The following is an 18,531-nucleotide window of genomic DNA, read 5'->3' on the forward strand; positions in this document are numbered from 1 at the left end:
GAAATGACTTCATCATTCAATGGATATTTTCAGGAGAAATATTTTAAATTAAACATTAGAACACAAAACAAAAAACTTACAGAATTTTTCCAACCAAAAGTAAATATTGGTAAATAAATTACTGTGATATCTTAAAGACATTTGATCATTAAAACTACAGCATTGCAGATATGATCAAGAATACCTTTCGGAAGTCTTTGAGCCCACAGCAGCCTAGGAACACAGAGCCATGGTGCCAATGCAAGAACAGAAAGTAAAGTGGTGACTCTTACCCGCTGTTCCAACGCCGCCTGAGTCTGTTGTCGCAGAAGAGCTTTAAAGGGCCCCCCTTCTTTTCCAGCACTACCACTTCCCATTCCTACAGGACATCAGCACATAAACAACAACCAAACAACAACTATAAAACAGCAAACCAGTATAAGTCAAAATACAAGAAAATGATCCACACATTTCACATATTTTGAGATGGCAACTAACACATACATTTTACTTTACTATACTAAGACTTTCTTTAAAGCAAGACATCGAAGTTCTGGTCAGAGCTAGTTTTAGAATCAATTTATTCTAATAAGAATATTATAACAAGGTAGCAAATCTTTGATAATATTCTATATTTAAAATGAGACTTTTAATAAAAATAATCAAAAGAATAACTATTACTATTCTAACAATTTAGGCACACCAAAATATCTGATTAAATGTAAAGGAGAAACATACTAACTGCTCATTTAAAATATCACAGGAGAGCTAAAGAGTATGGAATCAGCATTCAGAATGAAGTTTATTCTCTGCTGACACCCACCTCTGAAAATGGTGTCACACTACAACAGTGTGCTCATTCACAAAAATCAACACAATTTTTTGGAAAAAAAAAAAATCACACATGGGTAAATAAATCTCAAATGTACATAGTCAGGGATGAAAGAATTCTATTTCCTCCCTCTTAGATGTATTTTAAGGCTAATGTCACATTTCTTTCTCTACCATTTGTTGTTCCTCTTGTTTTGATACTACTACAAGAACAAATATGACCCAAGTCTTGTATGAAAATGGGATGGGTGAGAAGCTAGTGCTGCAGACTGGGGTGAATCCCACCCTCCCGAGACTAAGATGCACACAGTCAAATTTACTGCAGTGCCTTAAAAAGGAACTAATTCACATTTACATTTTTAGCTGTTCTTGGATAAGGAAACAAAGGTTAGCATGTGTGTAGTCCCATTCTGTTCTTTTAAAAATAAAATTTTTCTTATAGTAATCTAAACATTTTTAAGAGACTATACAATGCTAACCATAAATAAAACTAGGATCTTTATATGAAGCGTATTAAAAGTCACAAAATAAAGGTAAGTTTGCAGTGATAAATAAATTACCAGAAAACATAGCAGAATAACTTGATTAATGTAGTGGATAGAAAAAAGATATAATAAAAGAATATCACCAAAATGAGACTTAAACTGGTTCAAACAGAATAATTTTCTCATGTAGCCTTATGGTTTAGCAACAGGATGGCACAGGTCCGATGTGGATGGAGCAGGTATGGAGAGAAAGGAGCAAAGCATCTACCACAGTCACTTGAGTAAGGACGTAGGTAGTGACAGTTACAATAAACATCCACATCCATGTCCTGAGACATAATCTTTTTAGGTATAAAGTTTAGTATATACTCATAATTATCCATCAAATAACCTCCAATGACATCTTTGTAATTCTGATTAACTGTCAGTAAAATAACTAATAGACACATAAAGCACACAATCATTCTTTATGGTATAAAATAATGTTTCAAAGATGATTTAAAATAAAGGGATTAAAAAAGCTGACATAATGTGATCCTACCAGAAGCAGCCAGGAACAGCTCTTCACTGAAAGAAACACTTTTCCTCAGAACGGGGCTGACAAGGGTAGAGTGATGAGGGGTAAGGCTAGATTCCGAGAGGAGGCGGGACTTAAGGTGAAGGGAACCACAAGAGAGGGGGGTGGAGCTGGGGCACAGGTAGATCCCAGGCCCCTGTGGGTAAGGTGCTGTGGAGGAAAGTAGCAAAGATGCAGATTCAGAAGATCAGAAAATGCAGGAGAAGGAAAGCAATGATGAAGCAAAACATAACAGTCAAATGGATTTCAAATGCAGACAAATCAACACTGAGCCTAAGAACACCCACCCGCCAGAACCCTCTAGCCAACACAGTGCAAACCAAAGATACCTTCTACATTAACAAAGCCCTTTCAAACTCTGCAGTCATTAAAAATCTTTAAATAACTAGCAAGATTTTATGCCATTCACATCACTTTTAACTGACGTCTTCGAACATTTCAATTGCCCAACAATTTTTGTCGGTTGGTTGGTTGTGTGTCTCAGAACTTGTATGGTTGAAAAACACCCCTCTTCAGTATTATGATGAGAAACTTGTTGCTTTAGTCATAAACACTTATTTAAAGTGGTAAAGTTTGGTACCTTCAAATGTTACTAGCTAAGATACTGAATATTGTTGTGTTAATGGACTACTCATTAAAAAATAATCAAAGAGTATTGCCTTATGAATTCAAAATAGTTTTTTCTCTCCAATTTTGAAGTATAAATTCTTTTTATTAAAAAGTAAAAATAATGCTCTTACTTTTCTCTAAAATTTTTCATACTTTAATCTGACCATTGTACTATTTACAGAGATGTATTTAAAGATTAAAAACCCTGTGGATAGTAAAAAGTATATACAACAGATTGTCTAAGAAAGTAAAATTAACCCCAAATCAAGTGTGTAAATCTCTATCATACACCAGCATTCAAAAATTTCACTCTTATTGAGAACTTGGGGAAAATATTTTTAAAGTCTCATTTTTTTAAATGTCATAAATTAGATTCTAATACATAAGAAAAAATTTAAGAAATCTAAAAGAAAAACAGCATTAATTATAAACAGAAAAATAATTTTCTCAGGCTACCTTTAATATGTCTGCTCTATTTTTGACTTCTCAGTTTATAAATAATAAATCAATTATAATCAGTTTATTCCACTATTTCTCAGAAGACTGAGTCTTGAATGTAGGGAATTAGAAAGCAGAAAAAGATGCACACTGAATCACAGCTTTAGGAATTTGAGAACATTATTCTGCCATTTCCTAACATAAGTGAAGTGCCCCTCTGGACCACTGAAAGGTGGTGAAGGACTCGCAGCAAGGCCAAGAGCCTGGGGATGCTAACATACAATAAGTTCCTGAGGCAAGTAAACATAATAAAGCACTCAGAGTCAGCTTATAAGTAAATGTTAGAATAGCACATGGTTTGTAAATGAGATTTTAAGAGTCCCAGCTACACCTAGCAGCTAATGGGTGACTGCTTCGGCTCACAAGGCAGAGATCAGCCTCAGCAACTTAACAAGATCTGGTCTCCAAAAGCATCCAGGAGCTAGGGGTGAAGCTGAGAGGTAGAATGCTGGCCCAGGATGCATGATGTGATGTGTTTCATCTCCAGTGACAATAAAAGAAGAGCAGAGACAACAATGCTACCCTAAGTCTATCTTGTTCTGACCATCAGGAACATTAAGGCCAGTCTCTCTCTCTTTTTTTTTTTTAATTTCATTACAATTTGAATGGTTCGATTTTTATGCCACAAAGATAGCTAAAATGCCCCATTCCAAAGCATCTATCACTATAAAACACTATATAAAATGCTACTGTATTCTCAACTGTTACTCCTAGTTAATACTATAGAATCAGCCTTCAGCATCTGTAGGGATTGGTGCTAGGGGCACCATCACCACCTTACTCCAGTTTCTTATCCAATGTGGGTATTATCTGCAAATAACCTGTGCACCTCCTCCTGCCTGTGTTAATCATCTTCACATTGCTTATAATAAGCACATACTAAGCTAGAGAAGAAGCTCCAAGGATGCATCGTCTGGGCAATAATGAAAAGGAAAAGTCGCCTGTACTGGGAACAGATGCAATCTTCTCAAGCATTTTTGTCCTGCACTTGCTTTAATATGTTAAGACTAGGCATATACTTAGAAATAAAGTAACTGTGTTGGAGAGGTGTGACAGAGATGGTAATAAAAACAAAGAGAAAGAAATGGGTGCTTATAGTATTTCTATTCTGTGACCATATTTATAAAAAAGAAAGAAAGAAATTAAATCTATAATAAATAACACTGCTTTGGAAGTAAGATTTTGTTTTGATTGTTTTCACGAGATATGAATCCATTTTATAGTCCTCTTCTAACACTAAAATAAAACATTAAAGGTTATTAAAGATAATAAATTCAAAATAATACAAATAAAAACTGTTTTAATCAATCTGATAGGAAAACTGCCAGAAATAGTACTTAAAATACTAGAAATAATAAGTCTGTAAATTTTCAATCTTTCTTTAAAAGTTATTTAAATAATTTAATTCTTTAGGAAGAAGCTAATTTAGTCTGTTATCAACTTTTTATCAAAAAACATTAACCAAAATCCAGAAACTATTCAAAATACAAACAGGAGAGGGAAAATTATAAATTTAATGAATTGAAAACTATTCAAGGCGAAGGAAATTTAAAATGCAGTTTCAACCTGGAGAGCAAACTTAGCAAAGCTAAGCGCCCTGATCCCACGGAGTCAGTATCAACAATGACTAAATAGTTAAATGTCACTCATCAAACAAAATAATTTCCCTATAAAAAATTAATTTTAATAATTGAAATGATCAGTGTTTACATTGTCTTTTTTGTTTGTTTTTTTGTTTTTCGAGGACAGGGCTTCTCTGTGTAGCCTTGACTGTCCTGGAACTCGCTCTGTAGAACAGGCTGGCCTGGAACTCAAGAGATCCGCCTGACTCTGCCTCCTGAATGCTGGGATTAAAGGCGTGCGGCACTGCCCGGCTACATTATCTTTTAAGTTAATGTGTAAACAAGTTAATAAATACATGTGACCAATGTCATTTCCTCTTCTCTTTTTGACTTTTCCTTTTTTCTGTTTTTCCAGTTAAACTCAGGACAATACTTTACACTGACCTAACCTTAAGCCAATAAGCAGATGGACAGACATCTATACAGCTATACAACCATTCCAGTTCTGAAATGTTTCCATAATAAAGACACAAAACTAAATTCTGAAATAAGAATTATCTGAGTGCAGCCCACTCTGGCGGCTGTGCAAGCGCCATGAGACAGCACTCCTCTGGGCTGGAACAGGAAATGAACACTGTCAGCACCCAAAAGTCGACTTTGGACTTGATATCAACAACGATTAAAATAGTTAAAATGTCACTCTCCATACAATGGCTCTACAAAAAAATAACTGAAATGATCAGCGTTCACATTCACTTTTAACTTAAATGCAGAAATAGGAGGAAAGACTTGGATGGGAAGCTCCTAAGAAACAGAAATAGTTTTTAAAAGGAAACACGAAAGGTGGGTGGAAGTGCCTTACCAGTCTTGGGTGTCAAACTCAAGTCTGTGTCAGAAGAAGAGGACTGTCGACTGTAGGACTTGGAAGGTGAAAAGGAATAAGTTTGGTTTTTCAGAGGGGTTGAGGGTCCTGATGAGTGAGGATTGGGATTGGGATCTTCATTGAAGGGCATCCTGCCAGAAGAAGGTGGAGACATATTAAGCAATCATGTGCCAAAGGGCTTGACAGTTGGCAGCATGATCCAAACATCAGGAAAGAACTGGGGTGGGGCCGGCAGTCATTTCTTAAGTGTGGAGCTGGGAATAAGGCCAGAGACAACGAACTGCTGTTTAACCATTCATCACTCTCCAGATAAATATTCTCTGCATTGAAACAGTTAATAAGCCGAGTGGAAAAGCAAAGAAGCATGAAATGGTAGACTAATGGGGATTAAAAATACATATATTAAAAGGAAAAAATAAAAAGAATAAATAAATGACAAAATACTTAAATAAATGTTTTTGTAAGTTACAAAAGAAAATGATGGCCACAAATGGTGTGTGGAAATATCCATAACTGTCTTTATATTTACACACACACAAGTATCTCGAAAAGAAAAAACTGTTTCCTTATCCTACAGCATCAGAGTGCCGCAGCTAAAAACACAGCAGAGAGGACAATAGGTAGAGCTCCATAGACACACTGTGTTGCTTACCTGTTCTCCAATAGCTCTCTTCCACAGAATGAAACAGACCCTATCGCTTCAAAACCCTACAGACTTTGTACATCCGAGAATAAGCAAATCAAAGTGTCAGTGTCTGCTTCATTAGAAGCATTATCGATTTCAATTCTAAACAAATACAGAAATAGTCACATAAATACAACTGAAGGGTTCTCAGAATGTAATACACAAAATCATAGGGCTCTGAGAGGATCTGTGGAAGAGACTTTGGAAGCCGGAAAAACACCTTCGCTTCCATAGTCAGAGCCTTTGTGTCAGCTAAACAGAAGTCCTTTATTGAAGCTGGATTTGAAGTAAGAAAGGGAAGAAGCAAAGATCTGTGGTACCTGCCTATGCTACCTGCCTGCCTGCCTCTGCAGCCACTCTGCCCGTGGCCTGCCTCTCCCCAGCTCTGGAGTCTGAGCAGTCTCGTACCAGTGTAGATGAGAGTGGGAACAGACACAGAGAAGTTCTGAGTGAGTCGTGAGCCAGTAGCAGTGTGAATTGGGCTGTTGTGAGTCGAGCGGCATCCATGGCTTGGAGGATGAACCAGCGGAGACCTGAAGGAATTTGTGATCAAAGTGGAAGAAAAGAAAACAATACATACAACAGATTGCAAAGTTAGGTTAAAATTATTTTGAAGGAGCTTTTGTTAAGGGAGAAAACTTATTTTTTAATCCCTGGCATGCAAAAAGTTAAAATTAAAAAAGAACAGCCAATAATTAATTAGTTAGGATATAATTTTAAAGGATCAGATTAATCAAGAACTGTAAGAAAAATAGCAAGTATAATTGTTGATGGAACTAAGAAAGACTACTAAGACTTGAATTTTAAGTTTCTTTTTAACATACTTGTTTTTGTTTTCATCAAAAAAGGACTTGTTATATTATGTTTAAGGGAGGAAAACACCCAACAAAGTGAAAGTCAAATACAGAGCTGTCACGTTCTTTTAAACTAAGATATGAATTGCTTATTTAATTATATCTTTCTATGAAAAAAAAAGCTTAGCAATTATTTATGTTTTTAAGACAGAGATACTTAAGAATATATAAGAACTGTCAGCAAGAAGAAAGAATGAGGGAAGTGACCAGGTACAAACAGGTACAGTTCATCCTTTTAACGTACAACACATACTGAGTAAAAACAGGGTAATCTAGCAACTGGACAGCAAGGGAACACAACATGGCTTTCAAACTCACTGATGCTTTGCTGTGGTTAACGTAAGTCTAAAACATGTTTAGTACGACTGACACATTAGTAAGTCTAAAACGTGTTTAGTACAACTGACACATTAAACCTCTTAGAGGTGGTCTGTTTTTATATACACAACTGAGTGAGTGGAGTTCTTCTCTCCCCTAAAGCGAAAAAAAGCCTTCAAATTCTTCAACTTGGGAGGTCTACAACACAGTTCTGTGCACACAAGAAATCACATGTAAGGCACTTGCAAAGCATCTGTGTGCAGAGCAGTGATTAGTCACATTGAATGCAGCTTTACCACAAGGAGAGCTCAGTGAGGAAAATCAAAGGGATCTGTATTGATATACAACAGCTAAGAGAAACAAAACTTTACAGAGGGCATACATGCCATTAATGCAGGTAAAATATTACAAACACTGCAAAATTCAAAGTATGATATCAAATCAAAGTTCAAATATCTTAGAGCACTACCATGATAGATTCTGAGTTCTATCTGTCTCCTTGTATGAAAGTTTGCCTCAAAATAACACATTTCCAGTGTTAAGTCCATTCCATCCATTCTAATCCTTCATTCATTTAGATAATGTATTAAATCCAATCTGTTTCTTTTTACCAAATTCCAATTTAAAACCAACAGTGTTATACAATAACCAAAGACTAGATTAGTTATAATAAGCTAAATCATAACGAATGCTAAAGTATCACCCAAACTAATTCCTTATGACAAATACAGTATAGCCCATGGAGACACAGCAGCCTACATCCCAGGGGGCTTTCTAAACATGGCCTACGTTGTCAGAAGCCTTCCAAAGACCCTAACAATGCAGGGTAGAACACTTCACTCTATGTCTCACAATTAAAGTATATGGCTGTGAGAGAAAAGGAGAAACATAATTCCTCTAGGGTTTACTGAGGGTCTCTTCATGAATGCACATAAAACACAACCCTGTGGTTTCTCTTTCTAAGGTTCCACCAAGAAAAACACTTTTCACTCAAAACCTCAGCGTACAGATTACTTCAGAGATGCATCTGTGGAAGCCAGGGCTCATGAGGTGGAGTTTTAAACCACATGGTGGCAACAGACAGATTCAGGTCTTGTGTGTGTGTGTGTGTGTGTTCATTTGTTTATTTGTTTATTTATTTATTTTGAGGCAGAATCTTACCAAGTAGCCCAGGCTGGCCTCCAACTTGAGAGCCTCCTGTCTCAGCCTCTCAAACATTGAGATTACAGGGATATACCATGGTAATTGGCTTCAAGAAGCAAGTCTTCAAATTTGGTATGGAAAGGGGGACAGGGTCTGAATCTATGCGCATCTAACTCTACCTGTATCAGCTGAAAGTCCACACTCTTTCAGGACACATTTTATTTATGCATTTTTACTACAGTGTCATGAACACATCCAGGACTTCATGCTTGTTAGGCAAACACTCTACATACCACTGAGCAACATCCCCAGCCTTAAGACACATTTTTAAAGCAAACAGAGGTTACAACTTTTTAAATAATTTCATTTGTAAATACATTTCCAAATAAAATCTGGTACTACTGTGATAAATCTTGTGAGCAGAATTTAATCCAAATAACCATAAAGACCATCAAAAGAAGGGGCTAAATAAGTATATGCTCAAGATAAAGAAAATTTCATTTTTCACAAAGATCACGAGGGGTTTCCCTTTTTTGAGAATTGAGATTGTTTCCATTTGCCTTCAGCCAACTACAGAATTTTGACCCCCTGATAATCTAAACTAGGAAAAAGTCAGCCGACTACACCTGAGGCCGATCTACCTGCCATCTGATTTATAAAGGAAGCCTTACTGGAATACACAGTAGCACTCGAAGTTTATATGGTGCTGGTGCTACAATGGTAGAGTTACACAGGAGCATCAGCAACATACCTGGGCACACAGTTTCCCAACCCTTAACTGAGAACTCTCTCTAGATCACTGGTCCTTATGGAATTACTAAAGGCTCCAGCATGGAAAAAGTGTTACTTCACTTGCATGGAGTTGTTCCAATTACATAAACTGGTCAGCAGCTCTAGTTCCCAACAAGACTTTCAACATAATCATTAAAACAGAAAAAGAAATCAAACATTCTCCACTGGCAATTCAGAATAGCACTTATTTGAAATACTTGAGAACATGAGCATCTCAGACTTTAGAATATTTGAAGAGACTTTACCAGAAGCACTTCTAACTAAAAACCCCAAAATTGAAATGTTCCAAAACCCAAAGCTCTTGAGGACTGATACCTAAAATGTTTCCTATTTTATTAGAGTATTCCAGATTTCATACTTTCAGATTAGGGATACCCAAGCTATCCCCCCCACCACCCTTGCTCAAAATCTTCCTTTGATACAAGTGAAAAAACACAGGCCAAGTCAATCACAGATATGAACTTTGCAAGGTGTGCTGGCTAGTTTCATGTCGACACAAGATATGGTCATCTGAGAGAAGGGAACCTCAACTGAGAAGATGCCTCCATAAGATCCAGCTGTAGGCAAGCCAGTAGATCGTGTTCTTAATTAGTGATTGATGGGGGGAGGGCCCAGCCCACTGTGGGTGGGGTCACCCCGGGCTGGTGGTCCTAGGTTCTACAAGAAAGCAGGCTAAAGCCATGAGGAGCAAGCCTGTAAGCAGCATGCCTCCATGGCCTCTGGATCAGCTCCTGCCTCCAGGTTCCTGCCATTTGTGCTCCTGTCCTGATGCTGTTCAGTGGGGAACAGTGATGTGGAAGTGTAAGTCAAATAACCCTTTCTTCCCCAAGTTGCTTTATTCATGGTGTTTCATCACAGCCATAGTAACCCTGACTAGGCACCAGGCACAGAGCTTTTAAGCAATGTGTAAGTCTAAATACCCTTAGATCACAGACTGAGAACTCCTTTGCAAGAATTTTTTATTGGTTGTGGTTGGTGTTTTGTTTTGGTTTGGTTTTTGTTTTCTGTCTAGATCTGGGCGGGAAGGTACTTTCTGTTTTTGTCATATTTTATAAATAAAGACTACACTGCTAGTATCTAAAATATTTACTAACTGGCCTTTTAAAGAAGTTTGCTTAAGCAGGCATGGTGCTGGGCACCTCCATCTCAGCTCTTACAAAGCTAAAGATAGCTTGAACCCAAGAATTTTGGGTCAGCCTGGGCAACAATGTGAGAACTGATCTCAAAAGGGGGAAAGAAAAGATGAGAGAAAGAGAACGTGAGAGGAAGGAGAGAAGCAAGGAAGGAGAGAAGGAGAGCAGTGAGAGATGTGTCCACCCTGCCTTACACAGACCCCAGTATTACTATTTAATGATCCCCAATGTTTATTTTCATGAACTGTTGGCACATGGTAGACCCCGGAGGCTGAGAACCCTGTCAAGACAACCTGTAGTCTTCCTTACACACTGCTAACAGAGCCACATTTAAGCATCTCCTAGAAAGGAAGGCATTCCACACAGGACATGAACATTCATTTTATGCATAGATAGATGACGTCTAAGGATCTCGAATAGTTTAAGAAAAATTGCACAAATAAAAACTGTATGTTAACACTGCTACCAAAATGTGAGAACAAATGAAACTTCCAGGTAAAAGATAAAAAACTCCATGAAAACAGTTTCATTGATTCATACTTACTCCTTCATTTCTTTGGATGGGGAATTACATGCAGGAAGGAATGCTGCTGGGCTACTTAATTTATCCAGAGTACACGCTGTTCCTATGGCTCGTACCACTAACCCAGACTCGCCTTCCAGATCAAAACACTGCAAGTACCCAACAACTGCATTTCCTCTCATCTCAAGTACTTTCAAGCCAATCTTTCTCTGTAATTCACCTACCGAAAGAAAGAAATTCATTTTTAACTTCATATCTCTATATTACATACTTTTAAAAGAAAGATATAATAGACATACAAAAACAAAACAAAAGTTTAATAATCGTAGACTCTTAGAATTTGAGGAGAACTTAGAGTTATCTGGTCCACGCTCCACTTTCAGGAGGTAAGATACTACTGGCTGCAAGCTGAGGCGTGTTAAGTAAATGCTCACTCATTCATTTATGCGCCTTACTGAAAAACAGTTTTGGGTTCTGCATTGTATGTTGGCATTCTTCTCATCTCCAAGGTGTTAAATATTTGGATGAGCAAGAAAGATATATACTCCAAATCTAGGGGATGGAGAGAAAATTAAATGACTCAAGTATTTGCTGTGCATGAGGACCTGAGTTCAAATCTGCAGCACCATATGCTAGGACAGAAATGACTCTCCTAAAAGTTGTCTTCTGACACTCACACTATGGCACATGTATCCATGCAAACACACAAACACATACATGAAAATATTTTTTAAAATCTCAAACATGAGCCGGGCGGTGGTAGTGCACGCCTTTAATCCCAGCACTTGGGAGGCAGAGCCAGACGGTCGAGGCCAGCCTGGTCTACAGAGCAAGTTCCAGGACAGGCTCCAAAGCTACACAAAGAAACCGTGGTTCGAAAAAAACAAAAAACAAAACAAAAAAACAAAATCTCAAGTATAACAGCATGCCCCTATACTCCCAGCAGTGGGGAATTACTGGCTGAAGAATCCCTGGGACTTGCTGGCCAGCCACTCTGGCCAATTGGTGAGCTCCAGGTTCAGTGAGAGACCCTGCCTCAAAAACACAAGGTAGAAAGGGATCAAGGAAAAAAACAGATGTCAACCTCTGACCCACACATGCAACACATGCGCACGCATGCGCGCGCGCACACACACACACACACACACACACACCACACACACACACACACACACACACACACACACAGAGTGAACTCACACATCTGATTCAGATGTCCACTTGTTAAAAGTGTTTAATGGGATGGTACCTGGGATAAGGAATCAACACTTATAATTCAGTCTTGGTTGTGAAATTTCATGTACCATACAAAAGGAAAGTAAAAACATTAAGACTAAGTTAATCAACAGAAATTTTAAGACTAAGCAATCAACAGCTGCTTTACTAGAATACCTGACATTAAAGAAATAAGTCTCTGTCTGGCCTCATTTGATGCCCTTGGTGTGCGAATACGATCAATCCATTGATATTCAGGGTCTTCATTGACCACAAGTTCTTCTACAAATCCATGGATCACCACAGCTCTGTAGCACTTTGGAATAGATGTTGCTGTTAAAACAAATTACTTATTATCCTTTTATTAACCACAAAGCCAAACTTAAATTTAAAAAAAAATATAGATCCAAAACAAAAGGAGAAATAAAAAATAAAAAGTATCTGTATAGTTTTTATGTTTTAGATACCTAAAGCAGGAATATCTACTACATAACCTCCTGCAACTGTAAGAGCTCTCAAACAACCTTTTAAGATCTGTTTTATCCTGAAAATAATTTCCTGTCATGAAGCCTCTCACTTTTCTCGCGTAAGAATAGCAAATATATTGGGGCAGGAGAAATGGTTCAGCAGTTAAGAGCACTGGCTGACTGGGGTTGAATTCCTAGCACCCTTATGGCAGCTCACATCTGGCTATAACTCCAGTTCCAAGGGACATGACACCCTCACACCAATGTACATAAAATAAAATTAAATAACTTATTTTTTAAAAAATGAATAGCAAATATAAACTGTACTTTTATGATCCAGAGTATGGCTATAGACATTAAATCACTGTTCAATACAAAGTTTAAGAAAATCAAAATATCACAGAGTACTACATAAATCTGTACTGTTAAAAATAAATTTAAGTTTATAAAAACAAAATGAAAGTTGGCCAGCTGATGCTAACATTATAGGCAGAATGTTCTTTCCATCTCACACTACAGCCCCTTTCCAAACATGTTGAGAAATTCCACAGCCCCTCGTTCCTAACAGAATCCATGCCATATAACCAACTGTTGCAGTAGTCACGTACTAATTAATAGATGCACTGAATATGAAACTCATGTAAATAAATGTATCATTGGGTTTAAGTAAAATCTAGTCAGATTCAAAAGGGGGATCATCCACACCAAACTAGTCTCTCAGAAAATGTATTCAAGCACTGAGGATGAGTACTTGGGGATGCTTGACCCACTAACAGAGATTGGCATGAGCTTCCAGAATAGATCCACACTGGTCACTGTCCTGGGGCCTCATGTATCCAGGCTATAGACTGTTCCATAGTACCATCCACAGTTCTCCCCTCATTCAGCATTCTATACCACAGCAAAATGCCTTGGGATTTTTAAACAAAAATTTCCAAGAACTTGTAAAAATTAGACATCATTTACTCTAAAAATCAAATAAACAATCACAGAGTTACAGTGACTATTTCTAGAAATTTAACAATTTTTTCTGTTATAAAAACCAAACTCTAATACTTTTTCCATTAATCCATCTGAGTATTAGTTTTTCATATTTAAAAATTATTAAGTTTCCTGTTAAACAAGACAATGCATTTACTTACTGCAAAAGAATTTGACTCCACATGACGACTGTCTAAATCTGTTTAAATCATTAAAGAGGTCTACTTTGACAACCACATTGATTTCTCCACGGATACCTACAGATTTAAAAATCAAGTTTCTAAGTTAAGAAAACAACATACAATAACCCATGATGCAAATAGATGCAATTACTGATCTTCAAGTAATGTATTGTCCTAACAGTAAGGTTAGCTTTACTTCCTGGATATTCTCACTCCCAGTTGGTCACTGGGTACACTGAAGCTAAGTATAACAGCCTGAGAGAAGCATCATGCCCACTATTACCTAACAGTTCACCTACTTGAGCCAAGACTGCCTGAAAGAAGCCCCATTTTAAATGATGATGGCAGTGGTGGAAAGACTTGCTGAGTCCTAGGAGACAACCCACTAAACATTCACTGTGCTCACATCAACCCAGCGAGGTCATTCCTACAGTAGTACCACTCCCATTTTAAAGAAGAAATTAGTATTTAATTAAAAGTTTACCAATTCACAGTGTTGATAACTAACAAAGGCAAGGGTAAGGGCAAGAATAAAAAGTCAGTTCTTTATAATAGCAAGGATAGACTCCTTATCCAACTGTGATTTAACATGAGAAGTTTTATACATGGGGCTTTCAAAACATGCTGCAATAAAAAGGAATGACCTAGCCCTTACTGCTTAACATTTATTAAATAGCTTTACTCTACTGTCTTGATCTCTTGTCAACTCAGTGCTGATGGAAGAAGGCCTTCTAAGAAAAGCCTTTACTAATTTACTGAAACAAAAAGAGATATTTCAAACATAGAGTCCATATTAAGCCAATCAAAAACTATCTTTAATGTTCTACGTTGGGAAACTATTCCATGCACATAGGTTTGTATTGCTTTAATCCGGGCGCATAATTACCTCTTTAGCATCACTGAATGACCAGTGAGCTCCAGGGATTTGTCTATCCCTACCTCTTGAGTTCGGGGATTGCAGAAGGTGCCATGTTTTCACATGGGTCCTGGGGATCTGCATTCAGCCTCTTGTTCTTACACAGCCATCACTTCAATGACTGAGCCGCTCTCCCACTCACTCCCTCTTTGAAACAGGGTCTCTCTAAACCCTGAACTCACTGACTTGGCTAGGTGACCTCCAGCCAGAGGACCTACTGTTTGTTACTCCTCCCAGTACTAGTATGCCCTGCTTTGCACAGCTTCTGAAGATCAAACTCAAGTCCTCACTCTTGTACAGCAAGCACTCTGATAACTAAGCCATCTCCCTAGACTTTAGAACACATCTTTTTAACTGCAACAGCATTTGATTGTATTTACTTCCTGACTATAAAGATAATATATAATACACTGTAGAAAACAAAGGGTGAGGGGAGAAGAGAAAGGAAAACATTTATAATTCAGAAATGGAACTGTGCACGCATAAGCATTATATCATACATTCTACCAAATTTTCTCATGTTATTACATATTAAAATTGGGACCATCATATTTTATAACGTAAATTTTGCAACTCACAGTATATCACATTGGTATACCTGTCTCACTGTTTTCTGAAAACTTCAGTTTCTTCTGACTGTAAAACAGGGCTTATAATAGGATCTAACCTATTTTAAAATCCCATTTCTCAACCTGTTTTATCATTTTGAATGTTAATAAATAATAGGACACAGATAAAGTCACAATGAATTTATACACAAATGTTTTGCTTTATTACAAACATCTCACTTCTTTATTGCTATCCCTCTATCAGTGGAACTGCCAGGTCAGGAAAAAGAAATGCAGCAGCAGAAGCAAGGCAGGGCCATTTGTGTCAGCCCTGGGCAGCACAATCCTCAAAAGCAACCATACAGTTAGAAAAGCAGGTCTCAGAGTGTTTGGTCATGGGACCCCTTTACAATCTAAAAATTATTGAGAATTTCAAGGAATTTTTATAAAGATTATTATCTATCAATATGTACCATAATAAAATTAAGATTACCAATTTAAAAAAATTAATCATTGCTTTACTTACAATAAATGAGCATGAACGTTTTATAAAGAGTTATTTTCTTAAACAGAAGAAAATTAGTGACTAGAGTTCACTGTGGCATCTTTACAAATCTCTCCAAGGTCCTGTTAATGAGTCTTCCTTCTGCTCTACGGTGTGTCCTAACTCCTCTACAACAGCACATGTTTGTGAGAGACTGAATAAAGACAATGAATGACACAATCACTGCACTGAAAATAGCTCTAACCACTAAACCCACAGCAGCATTCCAGGGACTTCAGGTGCTCCTAGACTGACAGGCTAGCCTCAACCTCACAATCCTCCTAGTCAGCCTACCGAGTATTGGGATTAAAGGCATGCACCGTCATTTCTGGCTAAGAACCCAGCTTTAAACAACAAAAAGGCTTTAGGAATCTTTCACAAGACAAATATCAATATTAATCAGTTTGAAAACATGTCCTAAAAACATAGAATAACAATGTTATTCTGTATTTTCCTTTTTTTTTTTTTGTCATTGATAGATACCATCCTGGAGTATAGTATAATGCTGGCTAGGAAAATGCTCCACCAGAGCCAAACCCAACCCTCAATACAGCTTTTAAATAACACATTTACTTCCTCTGTCACATGGAGTCAGCAGGTATGTTAACTGTGTTCAGAGAAATGTAGATTCTCTCAGCAACACTTGGCTACTTGTCTATTTTTCAAGGTATCTGTTATGAATATTTTAAAAACCACAGTGTAGTAGAAAAGGTAAACAGAAGATTAAGACTGCATTTCATTTTCTTCCAATGCTACTCCTTACCATGTATGGTGTCATAAATTGGGAACCACCCTGAAATGACTGTTGCAGCTTCACTATACAGTAAAGGATCGATGTCAATGTACACCTTGCCAATAGCATCGTTTGCACTGTAAGTATCGTGGTCAAGAACTGTGATCTGCAGAGGTTCATCTTGTAAATCTTCATCATCCACCTAAAAAGTACACCCTGAAATTAAATCTTACACCTTTGAAATATTAAGTATCACAAAGCTACACACTACCAAACCATAAAGGCATGTTAGGGATTTATCTGTAAGGCAGAGGTAAAGAGATTAGCATACTCAAGTGTGGTAACTAGGCCCAACACCATAAACCAGTGGTAGAGTATCTGCCTAGCATATATACTACAAGGCCTTGAATGCAATTCCAGAACTACAGAAAGTAAACACTTCCTCTGGAAAAAAAGAAACACACACACACACACACACACACACACACACACACACACACATTGGAGACAGGGTCTTTCTATGTAGCTCGGGCTGTCCTTATATGCCCACTAAAAGACTACATTTCCCAGCCTGTCTTGCAAATGGTAAGTTACAGGCACAACTAGTACCCAGAGCATGGTAAAGTGGGAAACCTCTTAAAGGGATCCATCTCTTGGAAACCTTCAAAGAAAAGCTACTTCAGGGAAGAACAGTTCCTGCAACTGAGTCTGTTGGTAGAAAGCTCAGACACAGCCAAGCTGCTTGGAAGTGGTTCTTTTGAGAAATATAGGCACAACCCACATGGAGATCATTAGGAATGGCAACCACTGTCCAATATGACAATTTCCCAGTCAAATATCTTATTGGTTGTGAGCTAAAGTGTAAATAGCTTTTCAACCTGCAGTTTTGTTTATTTAGCATATGTGGTAGTTTGAATAAGAATGGCCCCCCACAGACTCATATATTTGAATGTTTAGTCACCAGAGAGTGGTATTATTTAAAAGGACTAAAAGGATTAGGAGGTGTGGCCTTTTGGGAGCAAGTGTGTCACTGGGGATGGGCTTTGAGGTTTCAAAGGCCCATGCCAGGTTCAGTCTCAGTCAGTCTGTGTCTATGTGTGTCTCTTCCTCTCCGTCCCCTTCCCCCTCTCTCTGCAAATCAGGATGTATCTCTCAGCTGCTTTCTCTAGAACCATGCCTGCTCCCATTTAGTCCAAAATGGCAATGGGCTAAACCTCTGAAACTGTAAGCAAGCCCCCAATTAAATACTTTCTTTTATTAATGTTGCCTTGATTATGGTGTCTTCTCACAGCAATAGAACAGTGACTAAGTCAGAAGGTAGTACCAGGAGTGGGGTATTGCTGTGACAGGCCTGACCATGGTGCTTGTTGACAGAATATGGACTTTGGATTAGGAAAGCAACTGAATGTTTTAAGTGGTGATTAATGGGACATAGTAGTAGACGCATGGAAGACAGTAGTGCTGAGAATGATGCAGATTATGATGGCCTTGCTTGAGAAGTGTCAGAGAAGGAGGATATTAGTAAATGGGCTAAAGACTGTTCTTGAGATATTTTGGAGAAGAATGTGGCTGCTTTCTGCCCTTGTCCAAAAAAAAATCTGCTAAATTGAAGGGTTTGGGACTAATGGCACTGGCAGAGGAGATTTCAAAATAGCCTAGTATTGACTCTGTCATGTGCTTACTAAGTGATCATTCTTATGCAGATCTGTAATTAAAAGGAGCAAGCTAAAAAAAGGAAAAATACAAAATGTACAGTTTGAGGAAAAAAGGAGCACCAGGAAGTGTAATGGAGCTGAGTCCAGTGTGTAAGGAGATAAAAAGTTTAAACAAAAGCTTGATGCTAAATGGAATAAAGGGAATGATGACCTCAGGGCAAGACCCCACTCAGTTCACCTTCCAACTTGTGAAAAGTAATTTAGAAAAACTTAAGCAGTGAAGGAAACCATCGAAAACAAAAAACTGACGAAAATGTATTTGAATGAGGGGGCTATGCTCTAGCCTCAGTTAGTAGAACTTGGCAGCTTTGGCCATGTAGTTCTAGCTTATAAGACAAGGATACAAAAAAGAGTTGTG

General features: G+C 37.8%; 1 protein-coding gene across 5 annotated transcripts in view; it reads right to left on the reverse strand.

Moving 5' to 3' along the window:
* The window catches only part of C2cd5 (C2 calcium dependent domain containing 5), a 97,582-nt gene that overhangs the window by 64,347 nt on the left and 14,704 nt on the right, over nt 1-18,531 (reverse strand). For 3 of the 5 annotated variants that reach the window (XM_059258768.1, XM_059258767.1, XM_059258766.1), the window contains exons 4-9: nt 16,489-16,660; nt 13,697-13,792; nt 12,265-12,420; nt 10,894-11,092; nt 5,404-5,555; nt 273-358 (exon numbers count right to left, since the gene is read on the reverse strand). In XM_059258768.1, coding sequence (XP_059114751.1) covers nt 273-358; nt 5,404-5,555; nt 10,894-11,092; nt 12,265-12,420; nt 13,697-13,792; nt 16,489-16,660 — 861 coding nt within the window. Of the gene's footprint in view, nt 1-272; nt 359-1,836; nt 2,023-5,403; nt 5,556-6,517; nt 6,613-10,893; nt 11,093-12,264; nt 12,421-13,696; nt 13,793-16,488; nt 16,661-18,531 lie in introns of those variants that run through there. The other 2 variants (XM_059258769.1, XM_059258770.1) reach the window with 2 other exon arrangements.

Source organism: Peromyscus eremicus, chromosome 3, assembly GCF_949786415.1.
Source record: "Peromyscus eremicus chromosome 3, PerEre_H2_v1, whole genome shotgun sequence".
Taxonomy (NCBI): domain Eukaryota; kingdom Metazoa; phylum Chordata; class Mammalia; order Rodentia; family Cricetidae; genus Peromyscus; species Peromyscus eremicus.